This window comes from Mytilus californianus, unplaced genomic scaffold (genome assembly GCF_021869535.1).
Source record: "Mytilus californianus isolate M0D057914Y unplaced genomic scaffold, xbMytCali1.0.p SCAF_9, whole genome shotgun sequence".
NCBI classification, from domain to species: domain Eukaryota; kingdom Metazoa; phylum Mollusca; class Bivalvia; order Mytilida; family Mytilidae; genus Mytilus; species Mytilus californianus.
The window spans coordinates 14,196,069-14,223,905 of record NW_026262745.1 but is presented as its reverse complement, the minus strand read 5'-3'; the positions used below and the strand labels follow the sequence as shown (position 1 = coordinate 14,223,905).

Genomic DNA, 27,837 nt, shown 5'->3' with positions numbered 1-27,837 from the left:
TCCGAAAACCCAAATGTAGCACTTTCATCTAAGTTTCTAGGGCGTTTGAAAATGATATTTGGCTCCTATTTATTTCAAGTTGCTCAATGACCCGAAAGCTTATAAAAATGCAAAACAAATCGACGTGGCTGGAGTGACGAAATTTATTATAGTTCGATATTCCATTTGCAGACGTTTGACAAGCAGAGTTTAGGTAAGTTTTGCATTATATGAGCTATTTGTCGACTAAGAAGGAGAAGTGTTTTGATTGTTGATAAACAACCCTCTTACTTGGAAAAATGCCAATTTTTGAGGGGTTGATTGCAGATTTGGATAATTTTGTATTTTAATCTACTTTTTCCTTTTTTCGTTTTATTTTTCTCAGTAGATCATATTTTATTTATTAATGTCTGTACTTAAAATTATAGACAGGAGTAAAACCTTTGTATTGTCACATATCTTTTGACTGTTTCTAGCCCTGTACATGCTGTAACAGCTGAACAGTGGTATACACACAGAAATGTAGACTTGACTTAGTGTACAAGCCATATCCGCACCTGGTCAATTTGTCACCTATAGAAAAAGTCTAATTGTAGATTCTTACTAAGAATTTTTCAGGTCAAGTCCAGGGACTCGTATATTTTTCCCATAGCAAGTCAACAGTAAAGAAGAAATTTTATTGCTGTATAGTTTATTATTTCAGTCTCTATGACAAAATAGAGCAAAGAAATGACATAGAATTTAGATTATTATTAAATTTTGCTATAAAATGCTGATACAAGTCTGGGACTTATACATTTATCTATTAGACAAAGTACATGTATGTGTGCTCAGTTGATAATTACATTTTACGGTCTTGATGCATCTTTGGACTCACTAGTTTTGAAAATGATGAGTCCATACAGATTTTCATGAGTCCAGGACTCGTGGACTTGCTAAAAATAGTGAGATTTGCAGCAATTTAAAGTCACGTCAGCATTTGGATACAGTTGTAGACACCTAATATTATCGTTTATTATGTTTTTTAAACATGATAAAACAAATTTAGTTTGATAAACCTTTTATGTATGAAACATGAAATTAAATAAATTAAATAAATTTAATATATGAATATTAATTGCCAGTCATGCTAGTTGATAATGAATTTGGAGAAATCCAGCACAAGTTATCCACATTCATTCTTTATTTATAATCAATTTATAATACTGGTATCTGGTCCGTTCACTCCCAATACACATTCGTGCCCATACACATTCGCACCCCACACATTCGCCCCCTGGGTCCGTTCGCACCCTAATCTTATTCAAATACCGATTGAATTATTAGATGTTTTTTAGATGTATAATTATATTTTCATTAATAAAAATTCGGGAATTTCAAAATGAAATATCCTTTTTTGGGGGGGATTTCATGAAGACTGTATGGATCATCAGACAAACCAGTTGACTATTTTCCGCCACAGTAGACTTTCATCTTTGATTAATGTTATTTGAATTAAAGACATTAATTCTTTAAAAATAAACTGTTTATATTAGTGCATATTAGATAGTATTGGTGTGTGAATGGCATATAATGTGATGTTTCAGTGGTTTTTTTTTAAAGATATTGTAGTGCTCTTTTAAATTTTATGATGTAGTTACTCTAAACATTTTAGTGCTTTTTTTAAATGAAATATTTCATAATTTGAATGATTGTGTACGGTTAAAGTGCATGAAGTAAGGAACCTGTTTACGTTTTTAGAATGTCACTTTATTTTGAATCAATAAAAAACTTATTTATAGCAATACACTAAGTAAAACACGATAAAAAAATAATGCAACATAAAACCAATAAAAAGGGTGCGAACGTGAAAGGGGGCGAACGTGAATGGGAGCGATCCAAATTTTTTATCGAATGGACCCGGATTCCCTGTACTCACATTTCTTGTCTTTCGAAAGGAAGAAGACTGATAATTTATGTTGTATCAGTGAGAATTGTTTAAAATCCGGTCTCTGTCATTTCCTGTATATCATGTATATACATTGTAATGAAAATTTTGCAACTGGACGTTAAGCAACCAACAATCAATCAATGTAATGAAAATTTCAAAATGATGTTGATCCTGTTTTTTTTCCTTCAAATTATATAAAGTAGTTACATTGTATTTCAAATGAATAGTACCACTCAACTAAAAAAGAAAGAAGTGGGTTCAATCAGAATTAAATTTATGGCATACAAAACCTCCATTAATTACATATTATAAGTTATTTAATGAAAGTTTAAAGAGTGAAATCTTATATTAAGTTAAGATAAATTGATTCTTAGCACTATCTGTTGAAGCATCAAATTTAACAGTAGATTAATATTTCTTATTTCCATTAACTGATTTACTTTTCGTTGAAGTCTATGAATGCTTCTGAATGTTCGTTTATACTGTTGTAGATAAAATGTCAGATTCAGATGATGATGCTGCATATGCCAGTGCTGATGAAGGAGAAGAAACAAAGCAAAATCCATCAAAGGGAGATAAATCTACAAAGTCTGATACAGATAAAGGGGATAAAGCAACAAAGTCTGTAGGAAAGGGAGACAACCAGAAACAAGCTTCAAAAACTAATCCTAAAGGTGAAAAGGATGCTACTGACAAAACAAAAAATCCTGAAGTACCACAACAGAAAGGAGCAACTGGGAAAGGAAAGAAAAAGGGAAAACAGGCCAAAAAAAATAATAAGAGCACGGAAAAACATGAAACAAAAGAAGCTGAAAGTAAAAAGTCTGAGAAAAGTGAAGCAACAGTGAAAGAGGAAGAGAAACCAGAAAGCAAAAAATCTGACATAGAAAACCAGGAAGAGAAAACAGCAGATACTACACAAGTTGAAGAAAAAAAAGAACCAGAAAAGAACGAAGAGTTGTCAACAGCCGGTGCAAATTTCCCTGAGAAAACAGAAAGCATTGTAAAGTCACCTTCTGGGCAGAACATACAGAGGGAAGGATCTGGAGAAGGATCAGAGAAGCCGGACATTAAATCTGTTCTGGATCAACTGGCAGATGATGATGATAATGATGAAGAAAAAGAGGAAGAAGATCAAAAGGTTATTTTTACTTTTAAAAACAGTATAAAAAATATCTCTTTCATCATTGTAATCATCAAGCAATTCCGTGCTCCTTGTGCATGCATATTTACAAATCCTTGCAATAACTCTTTGAAAAGTTCATACATGTAGGTGACCTGTTTCAAGGCAAATTTCAGCCCTTTTTAAATCCTTTTTCAGTTGCAGTCAAAATTCAGGTCCCTCACATAGTGTTCACCTACAGTTAATTATTGCAATACCAATCCAAGTCCAGCAGAACTTTGCAGAAATTAAACTACCTATTTGATTTATTTCTTATTTGTACTAGTCCTGAATATGCCTGAAATATTTGCCACTGGATATTCAACATCTATCAATCAATTAAAAGGACATCATGTAACTGCATTCAAAAGGTCATATTTAAATATAGGTCAATCTTTTTTAAAATAAATTTTTATATACATTCATAAATGTATGTTTAATCCTGTGTTGGATGGAAAGTTTACTCTGTAATTAATTTCAAAATATAATTCAAGCAAATGATTTGAAAAATGTGTTTTCTTTAAATGATCTACATCGTTGTACATACCAATCATTATATTACATACATAAATATATTTGTAAGTAAAGACATTCACTGTATTTCTTTTATGACAGTCTAGTAGTTGGAATATTGGAGGATGGGGTTCTAGCATCATGAATGTAGCACAGACATCAGTTTCAACATTTACAAATCAAGTTGGTTAGTATCATAGATAAGGGACTTATCATTTTTTACCTGGGATGGGGGCTGGTCATTTTGAAATCAAACATATAAAATTTTCTCGATCCCCCCATAATATTTCACTAATTTTATTTTATCTCCCCCCTTAATAACGTTAAAAAAAAATGTGATCCCCCCTCTATTAAACATGCCAAAATTTTAACATGCAAAACACTTACCTTTGACACACATGATATGTAGGATATACTTGAAGATTCAAAAGTTCACAAATGTTTCATTAGAGATAAAATTGATCCCCCCACTTTGAGTTGATAAAAAAGATTGGAACCCCCTTTTCCACTTACAGAAAAAAACTTGACCCCCCTACATTTTGACCAGCCCCCCCCCCCCCCCCCACCCCCTCCCTCCCAGGTAAAAAATTATAAGTCCCTAAATTAGTCAATTTGGTACAGTTACAAACTGTTTTTCAAAGGATCAGATGATCATCAGTCAAATATCACAGAAAATACACGTGTAGATGTTAATTCACTTTTAAATTGACTGGAAACATTAATAAACAATATTCATCTTCATTTCTAATCTTACAAACTCTGGAAGTTAAAGGTGAATATCAAGCATTGGTAAACAGCAAAATCAGAGGAGATAACTCACATAGTTACTGATTTACTTTAGAAAAGTTTTCTCAAAGTCAAATGTTCAGACTTATAGGGAAACAAATTCTCTAATTATCATTTTGCATGACACCTAAAAAAAACCATCTGATTTTTACAAAGAGGGTTGGTTACTAATATGAATATTCAGTACTGTCTATTTTATTAGGGCTAATGATATGGTGTGGGCACTTGTCTATCATTGTAGACTTGAATTGTCTGTTGTTCTACCATCGTTATTTTGTTTTGTTACTGTCACATTGACATTCACCACAAATTTCTTTTTCATATAATCATGATGATTATGAAATAAGATTTTAAATAGACATGTATGTATACTGGTAATATTTTGATTTAAATCATAGCTAAAAATGCAAAGATGTGTTGATCATAAATCTCTTTGTCAGGCCTAAAAATGTACATTGTATTCTCCCAAGTTTTCTTTAATCAAGTCGATTTAAAGGAACTGTCTTCATAAATCCTTAACTTTTCCTGTCTTACTTTTCCTTATAGGTAGCACTTCTGTAAATATAGACAATGCAATTTCCCTTAAGAACTCCTTTTACAACTAAAACTGTGCCACTTTTACTATGAAGTTTTCCATAAAAAAAATATATCCTGGAATGCAAGTTCACATGCACTACTTTTTTTGCAAAGGTCAAAACATAGGATTGTGCAGCATATTTTCAACATTTATATACCTTAAACTTCTAGGAGTTTAAACTTATACTAAAATTCTGTACTATCCCTCCCTTTACTTTGAGTCTTCCTGAGAATTCATTTTGACTACTATTAAACTAGTTTATACTGGTAAAATTCCCAAGTTGTTTCTCTATGAAATGAAACATGGAAATAATCATAATATCTGGGAACCAGTAGGTAAACAAAACAAAATATCTATGAATTTTAAATATCTCCCCAAAAGAGGCGTAATTTGTGAATAAGCTGTATTTACAAAGTGCAACCTTTAAGTCCTAAGGTTATTACAAGCATTTCCCAGTATTTGTGACATTATAAAAAGCTCATTGTATTTTTTCTAATTGTTGAATGAACTAATAAATTAAAGAAGTTATATTTCAGGAGAAGGTTTCAATACAATTATGGATACAATGGAGAATACATTGGGTGCTATACCACCTGAACAACTGGCTTACATGAAATCTGATAAAAAAGAAGATGAAGCTCTGGAATCTCATGATGTAGCTCATACTATGACATCTTCTGAATCATCTTCAAAGGAAATTACAGAGCAGCCAAAATCTGTAGAACCAGGTAATTGATCTGTTATAAAGACAATGTATAAATATTTGTATGTATACCTGTTGGTAACAAATCTAGGGGATGGAGCATATAGGAATCACTTTGTTTATTAGTCACTTAAATTGTGTAAGCCTAATTTCACACAGCATCTTCGCTAACCAAGGATTAAGATAGAAATTCGGATCCACAAGGTAATAAATTCTATTGGTTGCAGTTGTAAATGGCTGCATCCAATCAAAACGTGCCTTTGAGATGATCAAGTGTAAATGTAGAAAATGTAAACAAACAATTGCCACATGCTGATTGCCCAACAAGTCTTTACCCCAAAAAACATAGGACGATATTTAGTGACAATTTTAAAGTTCTTAATCAACTAATTGAAGTTCCTGGGTATGTTTCTCGCGAAAATGTTGGAATGTCAATGTATATTTTCGGTTCCTTCTTTGTAAACACTTAACACAACCATTTTTACATCTCCACACTGAAGAGAGTTCAAGTGCTGCCATTGGTCAAGAATGATGTAGTCGGAATGGGCGGGACTTTTATCTATCGGTAGATGGCGTAGCATTGTAATTTCAAATGTTGGCTTAATCTGCTTAGGGTGGAGAGGAGGGGACTGGATCGTAACCCTTGGCTAGCAAAGATGTTCACACAGAGGCAATATAGCATATTTAGATGTGCAAGAAGCAAAATAATTATGATTTGACATCTTAGATACAGAAATAATTCATTGTATATTATATTTTTTGTGAGCACTTAAATCCTTAACTATTTGAAGGATTTTAATAGAAAGGAGAAAGGAATAATCAAACTTCACACTAAGGTAGAATACATATGAATATATACATCTTCATAAAGCAATATAATTGAAAACAAATTAAAGGTCCTGAATTTGAGATCGTCACTACAAAACATTGGAAAAGCTTGGCCAACCTTTTCCTCTTTTCTAGCGCCTCAACAACATTTCCTGACAATTCACATGTATAATGTATTTTTTTTTTCACAAATCATAAAAATCGGAATCATATATAAAAAAAATGTATCTATTATCAAGTTTGTTATTTTATCTGAAGAGTCATTTTGAAAAAGTAAAAAGAAAATGTCAATAAAGAAATTTGACACATATTTTTAACCAGGAGAAGAGAAGAAAGCTGAGGTAGAGTGTGAAGATAAAAAGGCAGAGAAAGCTGAAGAGGCAAAAGAGGATACAGCTTCAGGAGGAGGAGGGGGATGGTTCTCATCATGGGGAATGTCAAGTTTAAAGGATGCTGTGGCAAAGACCTCTAACATTGTACAGAGTACAGTAAGTTGATTTATTATATATTATTATGTATAATGACAAATGTAAACTATTAATTGAAGTTTCTTCAATGTTTGATTTATTGATTGTTGGTGTTTAGAGCCATTTTCAGCACTATTTGCTATATTAAGGCGATCATCTTTATTGGTGAGGAAGCCAGTGTACCTAGAGAGAACCACTGATCTTTTGCAGAAAAACTGATGTTTCTTTAAAAAAGGGATTAATTTGTATACCGGTACATACAATCTATAGAGGCCATGGCAAGAGCTAGTGAGTTCATTTTTAAATAGTAAGATATAACACAACAATGGCTTTATTTTTAAGAAATGTATATGTTATAAATTCTAAACAATTTCAAAGGGACAACATAGTCACATACTCTCCACTTTGATCAGCGGCATGAAAATGTCCTATATATTTTTCAGAGCAAAAATCTAGTGACAGGAAGCATGGATGTGTTAGAAACAGTTGGCAAGAAGGCATTTGATTTTATTGAAGATCATGACCCAGGAATACACAGATCCAAAGTATTACTTGAAAGGGGAGATAAACCAAACCTGTCTTCGGTTTTAAAAGAGGCAAAAGAGGAGTCAGAATATAAAGCAGAAATGGAGAAAGAGTCAGAGGAGGCAAGAAAGTCTCACTTTGGGTATTTGTTTGATGAATTTCAAGGTAATTTGCCGTAACTCTTTTCAGCAATAAGGATTTTTGTTCTAATACACATTTTCCATTGGATATTCCAATAAAAGTTTGAAAAAAACTTACTTTTATGAAATAAGAAAGATTTAAAATATTCATGTTTTAAATGATATTGGTTGGCCGAAAAATTCATTTCATCAAGGAAATTTACAGATATATTCCAAAGTACATATTTTTCATACCGGATACAAATTGAAGATGTTTGATACAGATTTTTCAAAGACAAAATGATTTAACTGAGGTACCATATAGAGACTTCGTAAGCCATCAATATGGAGTAAGGGGGAAGTGTTATACAGTGGAAGTTGGTTGATAAAACCATGAAATTTGATTAAAGGAGATACATCCCTTTGCTTTATTGATGATACAAGTTTTAAAGATCGTTCATTTTATCCCAGTCAGTAACTTTCTGAAAAATTATAAAGTTCATTGTATATTTAGTATTAAAATTTTGTATCAACATATACATTTTTCTTGAAATAAACAATATAATGATGTTAATTTGGAATAATTGCAAATTTTTTCTTGCTTTGTAGGAATTTCTCATTTAGAAGCTCTAGAGATTTTATCCAACCAGTGTGAGAAAAAAGTTCAAATATTGTTAACATCACTGCCTGCAGAAACACTGTCGTCCATCAAATCACAACTCATTGAAATAAAACAGATCTTTGAACATGAAAATGAAGATGATGATGGTAATATTTAGTGTTTGTTAATTTATATCTTTCCTCTGGTAAAAGAAAATTTCACCATTGAGTCAGTTTCAAATGTCTGCTTGGTATTAAACATATATGGTTTGAAATTAGGGAATCATTTTAAACTTATGAACATATTTTATTGAGTTCAGAAATGCAATTTTAGTTCAAAAATGTTGTAATGCATTTTCTAAATATGTGAAAAGCTATACCTATGGACATAGTACATATCACAGATATCAAAACTAAACCATTCATCAATCAAAGTTTAACAGACAGGTGGAAATTTTGCCAGAAATTTAACAACAAAAACTTGTTGCAGAAATAATTTATTTTGATTTATTACAAGTCACAGCTGACTTCATTTTATCAATTTTTTTTCATCATTTTTAACAAATGTAATAAACAAACAAAATGTTTGCCTTGACGGTAGAAAATGACAAAACTTACTTCAACAATTCACAATAAGTAATAAAGAAAATTGAATTTTGAATTCATTTTCTAAGATGGTTTTCCTTTTGAATTTGATATTAACACATTTTTTTTAATCGTAACATGGTAGAATTTGATTTGAATGAAAAATGTTGTTTTAAAATCGTGCTCTTTTGTAGTTTATGAAAAAAAAACTTTAAACTTAAGAAGAAATATGCAGATAATAGATATATTTTATTTTAGATGATGAGGAGCAGGAACATGAATTTATAAAAGTGATGACAGAATTACTGACAGATCTCCATCTGGGGACAACACCTAATAAAATTAATAAGGTACCCTCAACCATTACAATTTTCTATCTAGTGCATATGTATTTTTGCATCAGCATCATTAAAGTACACATGTTTATTTTACATATTTCTGCTTTATTTGTGTGTTTTGTGAGCTGAATTTGAATGTTCCAATGAAGTGTTTGAAATGAAAACCAATTAAAGAGATAACAAATTAGTTCAGGGCAACCGTTAAGCTCATTTGAAGTCAACTCAATAAAGGTATTGAACTTAAAATTAATGTACTGTCTTTTGGTGTGTATAAAATGCAGTCATGCATAGTACACACCCTTTTTTTACCATCGAAACTTGAAATACACAATAAATAAATGAATGGTAATAATTATGTTGATAAGTTAGTGCTGAAATAAATATTAATCTCTCTTCTTATTTTATTAATTGTTTGTTGGTACTCATTGAATGATTTAATCCGTTTATCACACTCTTATTGAAAATCGATTAGGTTTTTAAAATGTCACTAAGTAAAAACGTGAATAAAATCATCACTTTATTCAACTTTATAACATTAAAAGTCACTGATAACCTGAGGGCATGATTCATTCAATTTTCATACAATTACCTTCTATATTCCCTGTGAGAACACATGTACAAAGTAAGTTATAAACTTGAGAAACACCTGCACTAATTTGGTCATTGACAGAATCCTTCATCTCTCATTTGGACATGACCAAATGTAACTTCCGGGAGGCAACGGAGAACACAAGAAAACGTAAAAAACAACCACTAAAGCATTTAAATGATTGTTATTTGCATATAACATTACAAACAGTAACAAACCAGATACAAGAAGGTACAAATAAACATGTAAAACATAACAACTATCAAATTTATGCAAAAATATTTTCCTCCTGACCACCTGGTTTCTTGGTCGGAATTCAGACCTGAAAAAAAAGTCTAAAGAATAGTGTAGCCATACATAATAAGCACCCCCTTTTCAGAAATCTATCCCAGGGTAAAAATCTGCGTACTATGCACACCAAAAGGCGGTATATAGAACAAAATTTGAGAAAAACAAATAGGTTCAACTAATTTGGGATTTTAAGTTATATTGAATTGGGGGCAATTATAAGTTGTAATCTGATTTGTTTAATTATATATAGTTGATCATGTTTTTCAGGTTCAAGAAAATATCAGAAGAGTAATAACAGATTTTTATGAAAAACAGGAGAAAGGTGAAAAAGTAGAGCCAAAAGTAAGATTTCTGCTATTCTTAAGTTATCAAATAATAGATGAAGAAAAAAAATGGATTTTGATTGGTTTACAGCCAATGTAATTTTCATGTTCATTTCCCCATTAAATGAATGAAAAACAAAAACAAAAACAATTCAAATGGTTCAGAATTGTTGAACTTTTGTTAATAGAATACTGTGAATACATTTTTATTTTTTGGATACCAATATTTGTTGGTACAGGTGAACCACACATTTAAATGTTCAAAGAATTACAAATGTATAGAGACATTGGTAAAACCACGAAATCAAGTATCCACGAAAATGCAAGTTTTCCACTATCCACAAATATTGGTACCCATGAAAATAAATGTATCCATAGTAATACTTTTCTGTCAAAGGTTAATTGCTTTTAGAAGATATAAATATATCTGTCATTTTGAGTAGAATATTGTCAACACTATGAATCAGTTATCCTTGGATGAACAGTTTATCATAGATTGTTGACCTCAAAGAATATATGTATTGAAATAATTATTTTTTAAACTTAGAAATAAATTAAAAACATATGGCAGATAGGATTAACATCAGAGTTTCATGGAATTAATATACATTTGTACTACCATAACATTGACAAGTCGCATCTCAGTCACTCCCTCAGGCAAATTTGACCATTATAGATGAATTTGGCCTTTCTTTTTCTGACCCTTTTGGATGTATAGCTCATCATGTATTCTCGTATTTAATTGTCCTCAACTTTCAAAGTTTTTGGTTTTAGCATTCCTGATAAAGGTTAATCCAGAAATGCACGTAAGACACATTAGAATTAAAAAGAGTGGTTTTTAGTCCCCTACCGACGAAGTCGAAGGGGACTTTAGGTTTGCACTCCGTCGGTCTGTCCATCCGTCAGTCCGGCATATCAGCTTTCCACACTTTTTTTCTTCGTTCTTGAAGATATTGATTTGATATTTGGTATATAGTTTTATCATGACAAGTTATAGATCAAGTTCGAATTTTGTTCCGGTCTGATGATTGAGTCCAGAGTTATGGACCATAACTCTGGACCATATCTAATGTTAGAGTACTATGTTAAACCATATTTCTGTACAAAGGGAGATAACTCATTTTTTAAAAGACATTCTTTGTTAAATTATTTGAAGAATTTTTTGGCAGGTTTGTTTGTTATTTAGTATAAACTAGTTTTCTTAATGCTATAGATATAAAAAAAATTATGAAGAGAAATCCTTTAATTAGATAATAATCTATTTTTATTAATGTATATTTTATAGATAAGTTACAAATCTATATTAGTTTGTGACAAATGAAAGTAAAAATATTTGGAACTATTAATTATATTTGATTATAATTTGAAAATAGATATACACTGTATCACATCATATCTAATTTTAGAGAACTATTAATCTTATCTAATGTTTTTTTCACTCATATAATCAGTTTTCCACACTGTTTTTAGTCAATCTTGAAGATATTGACATGATATTTACTTTTTGTTTACACCATGACAAGTTATAGAACAAGTTAGCATTTTGTTCCAGTAAAATGAATTTTTACCCGGTAGGGGACTATGTATTGCAATGCAATACTCTCAAAATGCTTGTTTTTTCTGAATTAATCAACCTTTCATTATAAATGGGAATTGTCAAAATTTGCATGTATTAAATTCTGAATTTACTGAACTTTAGACGGGTGAGATGCTATCCAAAGTCGGAAGTAACTAATATCTCAATAGATGGGTAGTTAAGGGTGAACCATAAGGTTGTAACTTGTGCAGTACTACTGAGGGGTTAGGGTGATTAAAGCTTGACATATGTTGCAGACACTTGTCTATTGTTGAAGGTTGTATGTTGACCTCTAGTTTTCTTGGTTTTTGTTGTTTTTTTTATACGCCCATTTACAGGACTTATTATGGTAAACCATTGTCCGTCTGTACGTCTGTCCATCATTGTCAAAATGTCGGACAATAACTCAAAAATGCTTTAACCGATTTGCATAAAACTTTGGTGAGTTGTTTATATATATTGAATTGAGCTCCCTTTTGATTTTTATAAATTTTGGATTTTACGTTTCCGAGTTATGGGGTTTTATTCATTAAAAAAGGGGGATTTTCCAGTTTTCGTGAAAATTTAGTGACTGGTTTATATCTATTTAAATAACATCCCTTTAGTCATGTATAATATGACATTGAGGAGTTATGGATTTTTATACGACCGCAAAAATTGAAAATTTTTTGGTCGTATATTGGTATGACGTTGGCGTCGTCGTCGTCGTCGTCGTCGTCGTCGTCCGGCGTCGTCCGAAGACACATTGGTTTTCGCACTCTAACTTTAGTTTAAGTGAATGGATCTCCATGAAATTTTACCATAAGGTTCAATACCACGAAAGGAAGGTGGGGATTGATTTTGGGGGTTATGGTACCAACAGTTAAGGAATTAGGGGCCAAAAAGGGGCCAAAAATAAGCATTTTTGTAACTTCCAGACAATAACTTGTGTGTAAGTGTATGGATCTCTCTGACATTGTACCACAAGGTTCCATATCACAAAGGGAAGGCTGTAATTGATTTTGGGGGTAATTGCCTCAAAATTTTAGGAATTAGGGGCAAAAAAAGGGGCAAAAAACAAGCATTTTTCTAGTTTCAGGACAATAACTTGTGTGTAAGTGTTTGGATATTTCTGAAATTGTACTACAAGGTTCCATATCACAAAGGGAAAGCTGGAATTGAGTTTGGGGGTAATTGCCCGAAACGTTTAGGAATTGGGGGCCAAAAAGGGGCCAAAAATAAGCATTTTTCTAGTTTCCAGACAATAACTTGTGTTCAAGTGTATGGATCTCTCTGAAATTGTACTGCAAGGTACCATACCACAAAGGGAAGGCTGGGATTGAGTTTGGGGGTGATGAATCATAAGGGGGTTCAAAAAATTTGGGGGGGGGGGATTTTTTTTTTCCTTTTTTTTTCTTTTTTTCCTTTTTTTTTTCTTTTAAAATTTTCCATTTTAAGTTGGTTATTTCTGATTAATATTTAAAAGCAAATAATAATGATATGGTAGGAGATACACATCAAACAGGATGTGTAAATTATTATATAATAAGAATGTGCAATAGCAAGAAATTTTCAATTGCACAGTATTGCACAATTGCAAGAAATCTTCAATTGCACAGTATTGCGCAATAGCAAGAAATCTTCTATTGCGCAATAGCAAGAAATATCCAATAGCACAATATTGCGCAATAGCAAGAAATTGTCAATTGTACAGTATTGCACAATAGCAAGAAATATTCAATTGCACAGTATTGTGCAAAAGAAGATACTTCGTATAAATTGCTTATTTCTTGATCAATTTCAATGGGGTTTTATTCTTGAATTCTTGGGTTTCTTTAATATGCTGAATCTAACCGTGTATTAAGTTTTTGGATTTTGGGCCCCGTTTTTAAATTGGTCCACATTGAGGTCTAAAGGGTCCAAAATTTAACTTTGTTTGATTTCATCAAAAATTGAATTATTGGGGTTCTTTGATATGCCGAATCTAACCGTGTATTTAGATTCTTAATTTTTGGTCCCGTTTTCAAATTGGTCTACATTAAGGTCAAAAGGGTCCAAAATTAAACTTAGTTTGATTTTAACAAAAATTGAATTTTTAGAGTACTTTGATATGCTGAATCTAAACATGTATTTAGATTTTTGATTATGGGCCCAGTTTTCAAGTTGGTCCAAATCGGGGTCCAAAATTAAACTTTGTTTGATTTCAACAAAAATTGAATATATGGGGTTCTTTGATATGCTGAATCTAACCATGTATTTAGATTTTTGATTTTTGGGCCCCGTTATCAACTTTGTCCACATTGAGGTCAAAAGGGTCCAAAATTAAACTTTGTTTGATTTCATCAAAAATTGAATTCTTGGGGTTCTTTGATATGCTGAATCTAACCATGTATTTAGATTTTTTATTTGTGGACCCGCTATCAAATTGGTTCATATTGAGGTCAAAAGGGTCCAAAATTAAACTTTGTTTGATTTCATCAAAAATTGAATTATTGGGGTTCTTTGATATGCCAAATCTAACTGTGTATTTAGATTTTTAATTTTGGGTCCCGTTTTTAAATTGGTCTACATTAAGGTCCAAAGGGTCCAAAACTAAACTTAGTTTGATTTTAACAAAAATTGAATTCTTGGGGTTCTTTGATATGCTGAATCTAAACATGTGTTTAGATTTTTGATTATGGGCCCAGTTTTCAAGTTGGTCCAAGTTGGGGTCCAAAATTAAACTTTGATTGATTTCAACAAAAATTGAATATATGGGGTTCTTTGATATGCTGAATCTAAACATGTATTTAGATTTTAGATTTTTGGCCCAGTTTTCAAGTTGGTCCAAATTGGGGTCCAAAATTAAACTTTGTTTGATTTCAACAAAAATTGAATATATGGGGTTCTTTGATATGCTGAATCTTACCATGTATTTAGATTTTTTATTTGTGGGCCCGCTATCAAATTGGTTCATATTAAGGTCAAAAGGGTCCAAAATTAAACTTTGTTTGATTTCATCAAAAATTTAATTATTGTGGTTCTTTGATATGCCAAATCTAACCGTGTATTTAGATTTTTAATTTTGGGTCCCGTTTTTTAAATTGGTCTACATTAAGGTCCAAAGGGTCCAAAACTAAACTTAGTTTGATTTTAACAAAAATTGAATTTTTGGGGTTCTTTGATATGCTGAATCTAAACATGTGTTTAGATTTTTGATTATGGGACCAGTTTTCAAGTTGGTCCAAGTTGGGGTCCAAAATTAAACTTTGTTTGATTTTAACAAAAATTGAATATATGGGGTTCTTTGATATGCTGAATCTAACCATGTATTTTGATTTTGGACATTGGACCAGAATAGGTAAATTAAAAAAATTGAAGTTCTTAGACCACATTCTTTCTGTGTCAGAAACCTATGCTGTGTCAAATATTTAATCACAATCCAAATTCGGAGCTGTATCAAGCTTGAATGTTGTGTCCATACTTGCCCCAACTGTTCAGGGTTCGACCTCTGCGGTCGTATCAAGCTGCGCCCAGCGAAGCATTTTATTTATGAATAAAGTCCCAATACACCAAAATATAAAATCAAAAATTTTTTTAAATTGAAAGGGAACTTATGTCGATACATATATAAACAATTCCCCAAAGTTTCATGAAAAATGTTGAAAGCATTTTTGAGTTATAGTCAGAAAACTGGAAAAAACCCATTTTTATACGACCGCAAAAAAATTTTTGTGGTCGTATATTGGTATGACGTTGGCGTCGTCGTCGTCCGGCGTCGTCGTCCGAAGACGCATTAGTTTTCGCACTCTAACTTTAGTTTAAGTGAATGGATCTCTATGAAATTTTACCATAAGGTTCAATACAACAAAAGGAAGGTGGGGATTGATTTTGAGGGTTATGGTACCAACAGTTAAGGAATTAGGGGCCAAAAAGGGGCTAAAAATAAGCATTTTCTAGTTTCCAGACAATAACTGTGGAACGGTGTATGGATCTCTCTGAAATTATACTACAAGTTTCCATACGACAAAGGGATGGTTAGGATTTGCTTTGAGGGGTTATGGCTCAAACCGTTTAAGAATAAGGGGCAAAAAAAAAGGGAAAAACAAGGTTGTCCTGGTTAATGGACAAATACTTTAGTACAAAACATAATTTAAAGCAGTGTAAGGGAGATAAATCAAATACATCATTGAAATTATCTCCCTTACACTGCTTTTAAATTATGTATAAAGTAATGGTTAATGAACAATTAAGATAATTTAAAACAGTGTAAGGGAGGTAATCCAAATACAACGTTTTGGTTACTTCCCTTACACTGCTTTTAAATTATGTTTAAAGAAATGCATATTTATAAAGGAAGACCAGTAAAAATATCTGCAAATGTTGCATCTTTTTTTTTTACCAAAAAATCCATATGAAAGATTTGACACTATATTTTAAATTCTATTATAAAATAGATTAAGTTAGCACTATGGTCAATTTAAATGGGTAATTATGGTTTGGGGGAAAAAAAGGGGGGGGGGGGGTAAAAAGAAATTGTGGGGGGTCAATTTTTTCTCATTTCAGATTTTAGAAATTAAAAAGAATTATTCTTCAAATATTATTTTTTTTTCAAAATTCAAATATTGAAAAATTTCAAGAAGTAATCTTTAATTGCACAGTATGGCGCATTAGATTTGTAAAATCTTTGACCACATTTATTTATTTGTTATGCCGATTCTAACCGTGTATTTAGATTTTTAATTTTGGATCCAGTTTTCAAATTGGTCTACATTAAGGTCCAAAGGGTCCGAAATTAAAATTTGTTTGATTTTAACAAAAATTGAATATATGGGGTTCTTTGATATGCTGAATCTTAACATGTATTTAGATTTTTGATTTTTGGCCCAGTTTTCAAGTTGGTCCAAATTGGGGTCCAAAATTAAACTTTGTTTGATTTCAACAAAAATTGAATATATGGGGTTCTTTGATCTGCTGAATCTAACCATGTATTTAGATTTTTTATTTGTGAACCCCGCTATCAAATTGGTTCATATTGAGGTCAAAAGGGTCCAAAATTAAACTTTGTTTGATTTCATCAAAAATTAAATTATTGGGGTTCTTTGATATGCCAAATCTAACCGTGTATTTAGATTTTTAATTTTGGGTCCCGTTTTTTAAATTGGTCTACATTAAGGTCCAAAGGGTCCAAAATTAAACTTAGTTTGATTTTAACAAAAATTGAATTCTTGGGGTTCTTTGATATGCTGAATCTAAACATGTGTTTAGATTTTTGATTATGGGCCCAGTTTTCAAGTTGGTCCAAGTTGGGGTCCAAAATTAAACTTTGTTTGATTTCAACAAAAATTGAATATATGGGGTTCTTTGATATGCTGAATCTAAACATGTATTTAGATTTTAGATTTTTGGCCCAGTTTTCAAGTTGGTCCAAACTGGGGTCCAAAATAAAACTTTGTTTGATTTCAACAAAAATTGAATATATGGGGTTCTTTGATATGCTGAATCTTACCATGTATTTAGATTTTTTATTTGAGGGCCCGCTATCAAATTGGTTCATATTGAGGTCAAAAGGGTCCAAAATTAAACTTTGTTTGATTTCATCAAAAATTGAATTATTGGGGTTCTTTGATATGCCAAATCTAACCGTGTATTTAGATTTTTAATTTTGGGTCCCGTTTTTTAAATTGGTCTACATTAAGGTCCAAAGGGTCCAAAATTAAACTTAGTTTGATTTTAACAAAAGTTGAATTTTTGGGGTTCTTTGATATGCTGAATCTAAACATGTGTTTAGATTTTTGATTATGGGACCAGTTTTCAAGTTTGTCCAAGTTGGGGTCCAAAATTAAACTTTGTTTGATTTCAACAAAAATTGAATATATGGGGTTCTTTGATATGCTGAATCTTAACATGTATTTAGATTTTAGATTTTTGGCCAAGTTTTCAAGTTGGTCCAAATTGGGGTCCAAAATTAAACTTTGTTTGATTTCAACAAAAATTGAATATATGGGGTTCTTTGATATGCTGAATCTTACCTTGTATTTAGATTTTTTATTTTTAGGCCTGCAATCAAATTGGTTCATATAGAGGTCAAAAGGGTCCAAAATTAAACTTTGTTTGATTTCATCAAAAATTGAATTATTGGGGTTCTTTGATATGCCAAATCTAACCGTGTTTTTAGATTTCTAATTTTGGGTCCCGTTTTTTAAATTGGTCTACATTAAGGTCCAAAGGGTCCAAAATTAAACTTAGTTTGATTTTAACAAAAATTGAATTCTTGGGGTACTTTGATATGCTGAATCTAAACATGTGTTTAGATTTTTGATTATGGGACCAGTTTTCAAGTTTGTCCAAGTTGGGGTCCAAAATTAAACTTTGTTTGATTTCAACAAAAATTGAATATATGGGGTTCTTTGATATGCTGAATCTAACCATGTATTTTGATTTTGGACATTGGACCATAATAGGTAAATTAAATCAAAGCATCGTTGATGTTGTGATCCAGCCATATTCATGGCTAGTCTCATATTCTTTCTGACCATAATTTTTTCTAAATTTTTTTATCTTTTCATTTCCAATCTTACTGTAAAATTTCTATGTTATTGTCCAAAGGTAGGGAATTTCGCAATATTGATGCAAATATAGATATATATACTGATCTTTCAATTTTAGACTCTGTCAGATTTTATTTTTGACAAGAATGGAAAGGAAATCGTCAAACAAGTAATATATTTTTTATATGCCATTAATAATGACAGGTTTAACAATTTCCAGAAAGAGGCCTTATAAATGCACTTTCTAAACAACAAAAATTAAAAAAAAAAATAATAACTATTTTTTATCTAAATTGGTGTTCATTCTTCATTAAGAAAAATTCATTTCCTGTATTCAAATCTGAATGTTCAAATACCTTACGCTGAGATATTTCCAATTACTGTTAATTAGCAATATAATGGGATATAAATGTAAAACAAACAAAACATAAGTGTTTCTCGTTTCTCGTATTTTATATAGACTAGACCGTTGGTTTTCCAGTTTGAATGGTTTTACACTAGTAATTTTTGGGGCCCTTTATAGCTTGCTGTTCGGTGTGAGCCAATGCTCCGTGTGGATAACTATAATGGTTTAATTTTATAAATTTTGACTTGGATGGAGAGTTGTCTCATTGGCACTCATACCACATCTTCACATATCTGAATAAATTTTATTGCAGAAAATGCTCAGGTAAGAGTTATGCAATTTTGTTTAATATTTCAGATTAATCATTCAGCTAGCTAGCAAAATTAACAGAATATTTTAATGTAGTGTAGATCAAAATAAATAATACATTTGTAGGTTTACTATTGAGGTCAAGAATGTGTGTATTCAGTTAGGTGTGTAAGACATTGTGTCTATTCAATTATGTAACAGGTCATGAGATATTAACTGTTTTGAATTAAGCCTGGGGTTATTTCTAATTAATACTTATTTGAAAATCATGACAGTTAATAATCATTCTGACTCTTACTTGCGCCTATGGAAAGAATTGGAGTAATATCATTTCAAAAAAGTGTGGGAATCAACTTAGATATATTAATACACATGTTGACCTACATTTCATTGAACAATAATTTACACAAGCACAAGATACTAATATAATACTTTCAAAATTCTTATCAACTGATTCAATTGATGTACAAATACTTTTTCAAATTAATTCATAAATAGTAAATCATCATAAATTTTGATTTAGAAAGGAACTATATGCAAGTGTATATCTAAAATAAAGTCACTATTCGACGAATCTTTTCTTAATTTAAGGGCAAATAACATGTCAAAAGTTTGCAGTTGATGATTAAAATGGTGTAGAAAGTTTCTGCAAGTCATAAAAACACATAATTAGTTTCATGATATGTCTTCAACTAAGTATTCTGCACCATCTCCAAAACCAGAGTGATCGCATAGATCCAGCATGGCTGAATCAAAAAATTGAAGTTCTTAGACCACATTCTTTCTGTGTCAGAAACCTATGCTGTGTCAAATATTTAATCACAATCCAAATTCAGAGCTGTATCAAGCTTGAATGTTGTGTCCATACTTGCCCCAACTGTTCAGGGTTCGACCTCTGCGGTCGTATCAAGCTGCGCCCAGCGAAGCATTTTATTATTCTTTAAAAAAGTGACGGGCGTATCATGCGCTCATGGCACAGCTCTTTATTTGCACTGCTGTCACATTGACATATACCACACATTTTCTATACGCTTTCTTAGTTACCGTGTCATCCATGAAAAACAATTTGTCACAAATGGCCTTTATTTTTTGAAAGCTGCTAATTGGGTTTGAAAATTGATTTTACCAATAAAATAAGGTCAGACAGAAGGTATATTTATTTTTTATTTTGCAGTTAATGCACCAGAAATCTATACAGTCATTAGCAGAGTTAACTTCAAAAGCCATGGAACAGTTTCATAAAGCAGGGGAACTCATTCTTATCCAGAAGGACTCTGACAAAAACTTCATTGAAAGAGCGAAATGTTTACTTAGGTAATATTGATGCTTAGTGTGACACTTTGATATGTTGAATCATCTTAAAAAAATTTGTCCCAAGTACAAATAACAGAATGACTTTATACTCAGTCATCAGCTTGACACCAATGATTTGTAACATGTGAGCAAACTTAAAATCTGTCATACACCACCTTTTTGTTTGCTGATAAATTGAATTTTTAAACGGATTTTATAAAAAAAAATCAGTTATTAATTTGGTGATGTACGGCGGGTGGGCAGGGGGCTGCCAAACAGTGTCCGTGCATTTACTCATGAACCGTTCAACCAAAGCTTTTCAAATTTTAATATGTTGTTTCTGACAGGTTTTAAGCTAGGATTTTGAGGGCTTTAGTCACTTTTGCGCAAGATGAAAATCAACCTTATTTGGGGTAACAGCAAGGAACCAAGGATGTATATTACTAGCTATACATCTTTGTCAGACTTTGAAGGACTAAGGCAATTTACTAGGCAGTTATTGCATGATTTGACTGATGTAGCACTTAGATATAAGATTAGGATATAAGATCTGGAAATCTAGTTCACAATTCCACCTCAGTTAGTTTCAGGGGACATTCCTGATCAACAAAAGTTGGGTTCCATTTTTTTTTTAAACCAGGAATCCCAGCATAAATGAACTTGTAGTTGTAAGACTATTTCACTGCATAATCATTATCCTTATAAAAACGTTTAAATCGATATTTGGCATTCATTTCTATAAAGCTGGAACCAAAGATTTGTACAAATCCTTATTGGAACTATTCTAATAACTGTAAATTGTAAATTAATCAAGAATTGATCACGTTTACTTTCGATTTTCAAAGGAAATGAAAATGGGAAGTGACAAGTAGATAATAAATTCAGAATGTATCTGGATACATCTACGGATTGGTTCGTGTTTAATAAAGGCAGGAAATTATAATTTTTTTAATTAAATTTGCTTAGTAAGAACTATATTTGTCTCTCTCATTTAATTTGATATTAAATTATTTCATATTTTACGTTTTAGTGTCTATAAATTCATTGGAATACTTTCACGCATGCGCAGTATATCGTATAAGAAGCACCTGTTTGACTTGTGAAAACATTTCTGAACGTTTTGAATAAAGTTCTATCTTTTTAATTGAAATTGTCGAAAGTTTTTGATGAAAAGTTATATCAAATATGACGAAAATACGTTCATTTGATGAAATTACAACAAACGAACTGCAAATTGTGATCGTTTGAGAAATATTGAAATTAAAAAGCGAACTGTCCAGGGGAAAACTATTTTGTTCAAAATACCAAACTACGACAAACGAACTGCATATTGTGGTCGTTTGCCTTGAGAAATTTTGAAATTGAAATGCTAACTGACTGATGATGGTCAATTATGAGGTTTTTTAATAATTAACGGATTAGTGACCCATCAGATGGCGATAAGCTGATTACCTGTTATCACAACTTATAACACCTGTTGTAAATGTTAATTAGCTGAGGGTCATAAACTTGTCAGAAACATGAAGACAGGTAGAATTATAGTATTTTCATGCGAGAATATGTTTACACTTTTCAAATTTAAGTGACGAAATTGATTTGAAATACTTTCGTCATTTTGAAAACCGTTTCGTAAATGACGAAATTGACGAGCGCTATCAAAATCACTGTTTCTGATGACAAAATGGAGGCCAAGTTCAATATTGACGATTTTCACTTTCACCGTTCAGGAGTTATGGTTCTTGAAAGATTGAAAAATGGTGTTTCCAGTCATGTCAGTGCTTTAACTCATGAACGGTTCAACCAAAGCTTTTCAAATTTTTATATGTTGTTACTGATGACAAAATGGAGGTCAATTTTGATAGTGACGATTTTCACTTTCAATTTTCAGGAGTTATGGTTCTTGAAAGATTAAAAAATGGTGTTTCCAGTCGTGTCCGTGCTTTAACTCATGAACTGTTCAACCAAAGCTTTTCAAATTTTAATATGTTGTGACTGATGACAAAATGGAGGTCAAGATTGATATTGATGATTTTCACTTTTACTGTCCATATTAAGGTTCAAAGGGTCCAAAATTAAACTTTGTTTGATTTCTTCAAAAATTGAATTATTGGTGTTCTTTGATATGCTGAATCTAATCATGTATTTATATTTTAAATTTTGGGGCCTGTTTTCAAATTGGTCCACATTAAGGTCCAAAGGGTCCAAAATTAAACTATGTTTGAATTTAAAAAAAAAAATGAATGGTTTGGGTTCTTTGATGTGCTGAATCTAAGCAGATATTTAATTGATTATAATTTGAAAGTAGATATAATATCATATCTAATTTTAGAGAACTATTTTTTAGTGGTTAAATCATATAATAGGTAAATGTCCAATTTCAAATTTTTCAGTTTTTTTACCACATTCATTTTGTGTCACAAACTATGCTGTGTCAAATATTCAATCACAATCCCAATTCAGAGCTGTTTTAAGATTAAATGTAGTGTCTATACTTGCTCAACTGTTCAGGGTTCGACCTCTGCAGGAAATCCGGTTTGTTGTTACTCTGACAGCCTCTTGTTTAATATGTTGAATCAACTTAAATTTTCATCACAATTTTCTCTAGTACTACTGAATAGAATGACTTAAAATTTGGTCAGCCACTCATCAATGATGACTTGTAATGTATGTATACCTTTTGGGTCTGTCAGACAACTACTTCCTGTTTTCCTATACTTTGAATTACGAGTGGGAATATTTTTAGAAGGACAACATGTGCATTCTTGTTTCATATGAATTTTGTTTTTCATTTCAGTATCAACAAACTGCTGAGCACAGAAGTGTCTATCTTGTCAACAAAATTCTCACACTGCCTTAACAAATTAGGGGTAAGTGGTATTACAATGGAAACAAGAATTCTTACATAATACTGTGAATTCAATTATTTTCATTGGCACCAATTTTCGTGAATTAAAGAAACATTGTTTTTTTGCAGATATTTGACTTCATGGTTTTGCCAAAGTCTGCATACTAGCCTATAGAAAATTCGTACTTCAGCGAACTTTTAAATTCTTTATTCACCTTTACTCACAAAATTTAATGAAAATTGCTTGCCAACAAATAACAATGAACTACAGTTGTTACTTCTAGTTAAACCATTCCTTTCCATAGATATGTGGTTGACCTTACGTGGGATCAAATCTATGACCTCCCATAGCTGAGATAATCCTGCCACTGTTACAGGATTAAATATAACGCATGGACAATGCTTCTTAAAATTTAGTTAAAGTAATTATAATTAACTATTTCAATTTAAAGGATGTTGATGACACACTTATTAAATAGAATAATTTAAGTCTAACAGCAGCAAAAAAAAAAAAAAAATCATTTTGTGCATTTACATGTATCACTAACTGTGACTTGAATTTTTAACAATAGAATAGATGCAATGTATTATTGGAGTTTCTTCATTCAGTAACAAAACAGATTTGTAATACAATTTATTATTGGGTATGTTTACCAGATTTATATTGAATGCATTGTATATTTATAAATTTCAGGAAGATATGGAAAACGATATTAGTATTAACCAGATGGTCACAAATGTCTATTTAGAGGTAATATTATTACATTGCAATCAATTCATTTGATATATGCAAATAGATTGTTGTTTGTACTGAAGAAATATAAATATATATACAAATAGAAATATTTTTTCCACCCAATTGATAGAGGTATGCTAACACTGCCACTCATCCAATTTATAGATATGTGACAGGATTGCTTTCCTTAGTACATGTAGTAGATACTTAGCCTAGGGTAAGTGGTTGCGTTAAGGAAGCACTTCTTCAGCTCTGATGGTTAGAACACTGGCTTGTAACATAGATGGCCTGGGTTTAAGTCCTGGAGGAGACAATGTGATTTTCTCAAAAGAATCATGCTTTCCAGTTACATTTGGCTCCCAATTAAAACACCCTGTGATTAGATAGGATTTCTATCCATGGTATGTGTTGTGAGAGTCATAATGGTATGATGACTCTTGAGGTGGGGAAAGTGTGATGGGATTGCTTCCCTTTGTACATGTAGTAGATACTTGGCCAGCCCTAAGAGATTGAGTTAAGAAAGTTCTTCTTTAGCTCAGTTGGTTAGAGCGCTGCCTTGTATTAAACACAGAGGCCCTGTTTTGAGTCCCGGAGGAGACAATGTGGTTTTCTCATAAGAATCATGCTCTCCTGTTACAGATATATAATTATCACCTCTACACATTATTCACCACACATTTCTGTCACATGCAACTTATACATAACTGTACATTAACCATGGACCTTTTGAGTTCTTTCAAGTTATGTTTGAAGCATAATTTTTTTTAAATTTACATAGTTACACAATTGTCATATATATGTTTCTCTATGGTTATTATATCTTGGTTATGAGTGAGTTGCAGGCTTTGAATTGACATAATATGTCTAACAAGTACATGTAGAAGTAAATTTTCTTCATGGTCAAGCACTTATATTTTATGTTATGTTAGTTATGTCAATTTTAGGAATATATTTATTTGATATTCAACTTTGAAAAAGTCATATATATTTTAAAATATTGTTTCATGTTCTTTCAGGCATCAAACAGCAGCACATATATCCATGATGGCTTCCAACTCTTATTGCCTTGTTTACAACAGGCAGCTATTGAAAATACTCCAGGCATTGCAGAATGAGGGACAACACTTCCTAAAATCTAAAAATATTCAAGGGAAATTCCAGATGTTGAATGCATCAGCATTTTGGATTTGACCCATGTGCAATATGATTTAAAATCATGGAATTCTGCAGTTCAAGAAAAAGATCTCAAAGAACTTTAAAAAATTGCTGTGTTGTAAAATATATCTGTGATAATGACCAAAATAAAGCAATAAAATGACAAAGACAGAAGAAAAATATAAAAGAAGAAAATATTATATTAATTGAAGCTTTGGTTATCAGTAGAGTATTTTGATATTATACAATTAACAAGGTTATCTCTATCCTGTAGAGGTAATACAGTTGAAAATACAAGATGTAAAAACAATTTTATGATGGCAAGACTACGAATTTGTTTAAATGGGTTTTAAATAGTGTCATTATCTACAATAATCATGTATACTTTAAATTCAGAAAATGGTGGGATGGTTTTATATTGTGAAAGTTTTGACAGAATTCAAATTGTATAATTCAAAATTCAGGTTTTTCTTTATAAAAAATCATATCTAAGTCACATTAATTAATTTAACATTTACATTAATATCTAAATTTATGTTCCGGTACATTATTGAACTTGAAAAATAAAACAAAGGAAAAAAAATCTAATCTTTAGCTGATTTGAATAACAATTTTTGATTGATGGTCAATAAATATTCATTATTAATTTTATAAAAATGTGAAGAAGTAATTATTACAAAAATATACAGGAAATATCAGAGTAATCCTTGAGTTAACTTTAATGAAATTGCATTTAAATATTTTCCATTACTGCACCACCTACTTAATATACCACATCATGTAAATCATTTGCTGAAATCATATTGAAACTTATTATATTGTTATGTATTTTAAATGATATATTTTGTTGAAGGTTTTCCCTACCCCAGTATATTAAGTTCCATGTATTTATATGGGTATTAGGTTATTTAATTATTTGTTAAGAATTTGAATTTATTAACTGTTTCAATTGAACTGTGCTTGGAACCAGGAAATATTTGAAGTGCCTCAGTGGCTCAGTGGTGTCAGCAGTTCATCAGTGATCACTTGCCTGTTAACTCCTTAGGTTGTGAGTTCAAACCCTGTTCATCGATTGCTTGTTACCTGTTAAATGTCAGTGGTTCTCTCTGAGTACTCCAGCATCCTCCACTGATAAAAGCTGGTCCCCATTATATAACCATGGTTGCTGAAAGGGGTATTTAACACCAATAAACTGACAAACAGGAAACATTTTAGTTCTGAAATGATTTGAACATGCAGTGTTCCATCAAAAATATATATTTTGTAACATTTTGAAAATAAGTTCCTGTTTTGAAATTCAAAACAAAATCCACATGAGGTAAGGAGAAAAAGTGAAATCCACTCTCCAGTATCTTTTATTTTCAGTCGACCTTTTGAAAGTGAACTTTTACAATATGGCTATTATGAAGTTTAATAGAAATAATTGTGTATACTATCCAATATATGCTTAAACTTAAATGTTGTAGCAGTTTCTCCTGCACTTGTATGACATCTTTATTTTAATTTGTGCTGATATCATATCCCCCCCCCCCCCCCCCCCCCCCCTTAAAAAAAAGAAGGAAAAAAAACACGGATAAGTACAGATAAACATTCATGATTTGTTAAAAAGAATGACATCATAAGAATTTTTACTCCATTTATTGTTAGTACAACATTTTCCCCAAAACTTTGAAACACATTGAAAAAAAGTTGCAGCACATTACAGTTAACTTAATAAAATATTTGTTATTTTGATATTTACTGCATGCTATGTTGGAAAAAAATGGTATAAATGTGTCAATGCTCATAGAAAATTGTTTCCAAAAAATTTGAAAATACTGTTCTAATAAGCATTTTTAGAAGGTTGTGTTATTGATTGATTGATTGATTGTTGGTTGCTTAACTTCCAGTGGCAAATATTTAATGCATGTTCAGAACGAGAACAAATTAACAATTAATACAATAGATAGGTCCTGTAATAGAGGACGTTGGGAATGAAGGTTGGGGTAAATTTGGACTGCCAATGGAAAATGAGGGTATAATGGATAGGGGCAGAAATTTACCCTTGCAACAGGCCACCTTTAACGTGCAGAGAGCATGGCACTCTCTCTACATGAGGCATCGGATTTAACGTCCCCATTCAGACCGTGTGGCTGCGTACTTGATACATCCCACACAGCCAAATGGACGCCCCACTTTGGCAAGGGTTTTACTGCCGTTCAGAAAAAAGACCTGTAGTGAACATATTTCTATTCCCCAGTCACCCTTTGGGAGTTGTGTTATTGAAATAATCTGTTAATTTCTACCTCATATTAATATTATTCAGAACAAAACTAAACTACTATGATACCAGTTTCTGTAAAAAGTCTTTATATTTTAGTATTCTCAAACTGGCAAGATACAGTATACTTAGAAAAACTAAATTTGCAAAAGAAAACATATTTCCTGCTCATTAATCAGGTTGTTTTCTCTTTGATTCATTCCCCATTTCCATTATCAATTTTATATTACCAGTATAGTATAAAAGAGCAAACATGATGTGACCAGCCAAATTGGTTGCTATTGAAATTAGTATGTTGACAATAATCAAACCTGAATACAAAATAAATAGCTGAATCATTTTGGTTAAATTATGTATATATTAGTTTGAATACAATTAGTGCTTCATATTAGACTTTATTTTTTTGTCATTCTTGAGCTGCTCCGACTGATGTTATATTTGTTTTATAAGAACTTTTGTTTGCTCTCTTCTCATCTCTGTAGTTTGTATTAAA

General features: G+C 31.4%; 1 protein-coding gene across 1 annotated transcript; it reads left to right on the top strand.

Annotated features, from left to right (window-relative positions):
* Window positions 1-31: 31 nt before the first annotated feature.
* Window positions 32-26,616, top strand: LOC127714350 (protein FAM114A2-like). The gene is made up of 13 exons (XM_052220415.1): window positions 32-193; window positions 2,401-3,050; window positions 3,687-3,771; window positions 5,484-5,675; window positions 6,800-6,966; window positions 7,389-7,635; window positions 8,199-8,357; window positions 9,033-9,124; window positions 10,260-10,334; window positions 20,230-20,369; window positions 23,143-23,215; window positions 23,888-23,944; window positions 24,946-26,616. The coding sequence occupies exons 2-13, from the start codon at window positions 2,406-2,408 to the stop codon at window positions 25,042-25,044; spliced, it is 2,031 nt and encodes a 676-aa protein (XP_052076375.1). The 5' UTR covers window positions 32-193; window positions 2,401-2,405; the 3' UTR covers window positions 25,045-26,616.
* Window positions 26,617-27,837: the final 1,221 nt, after the last annotated feature.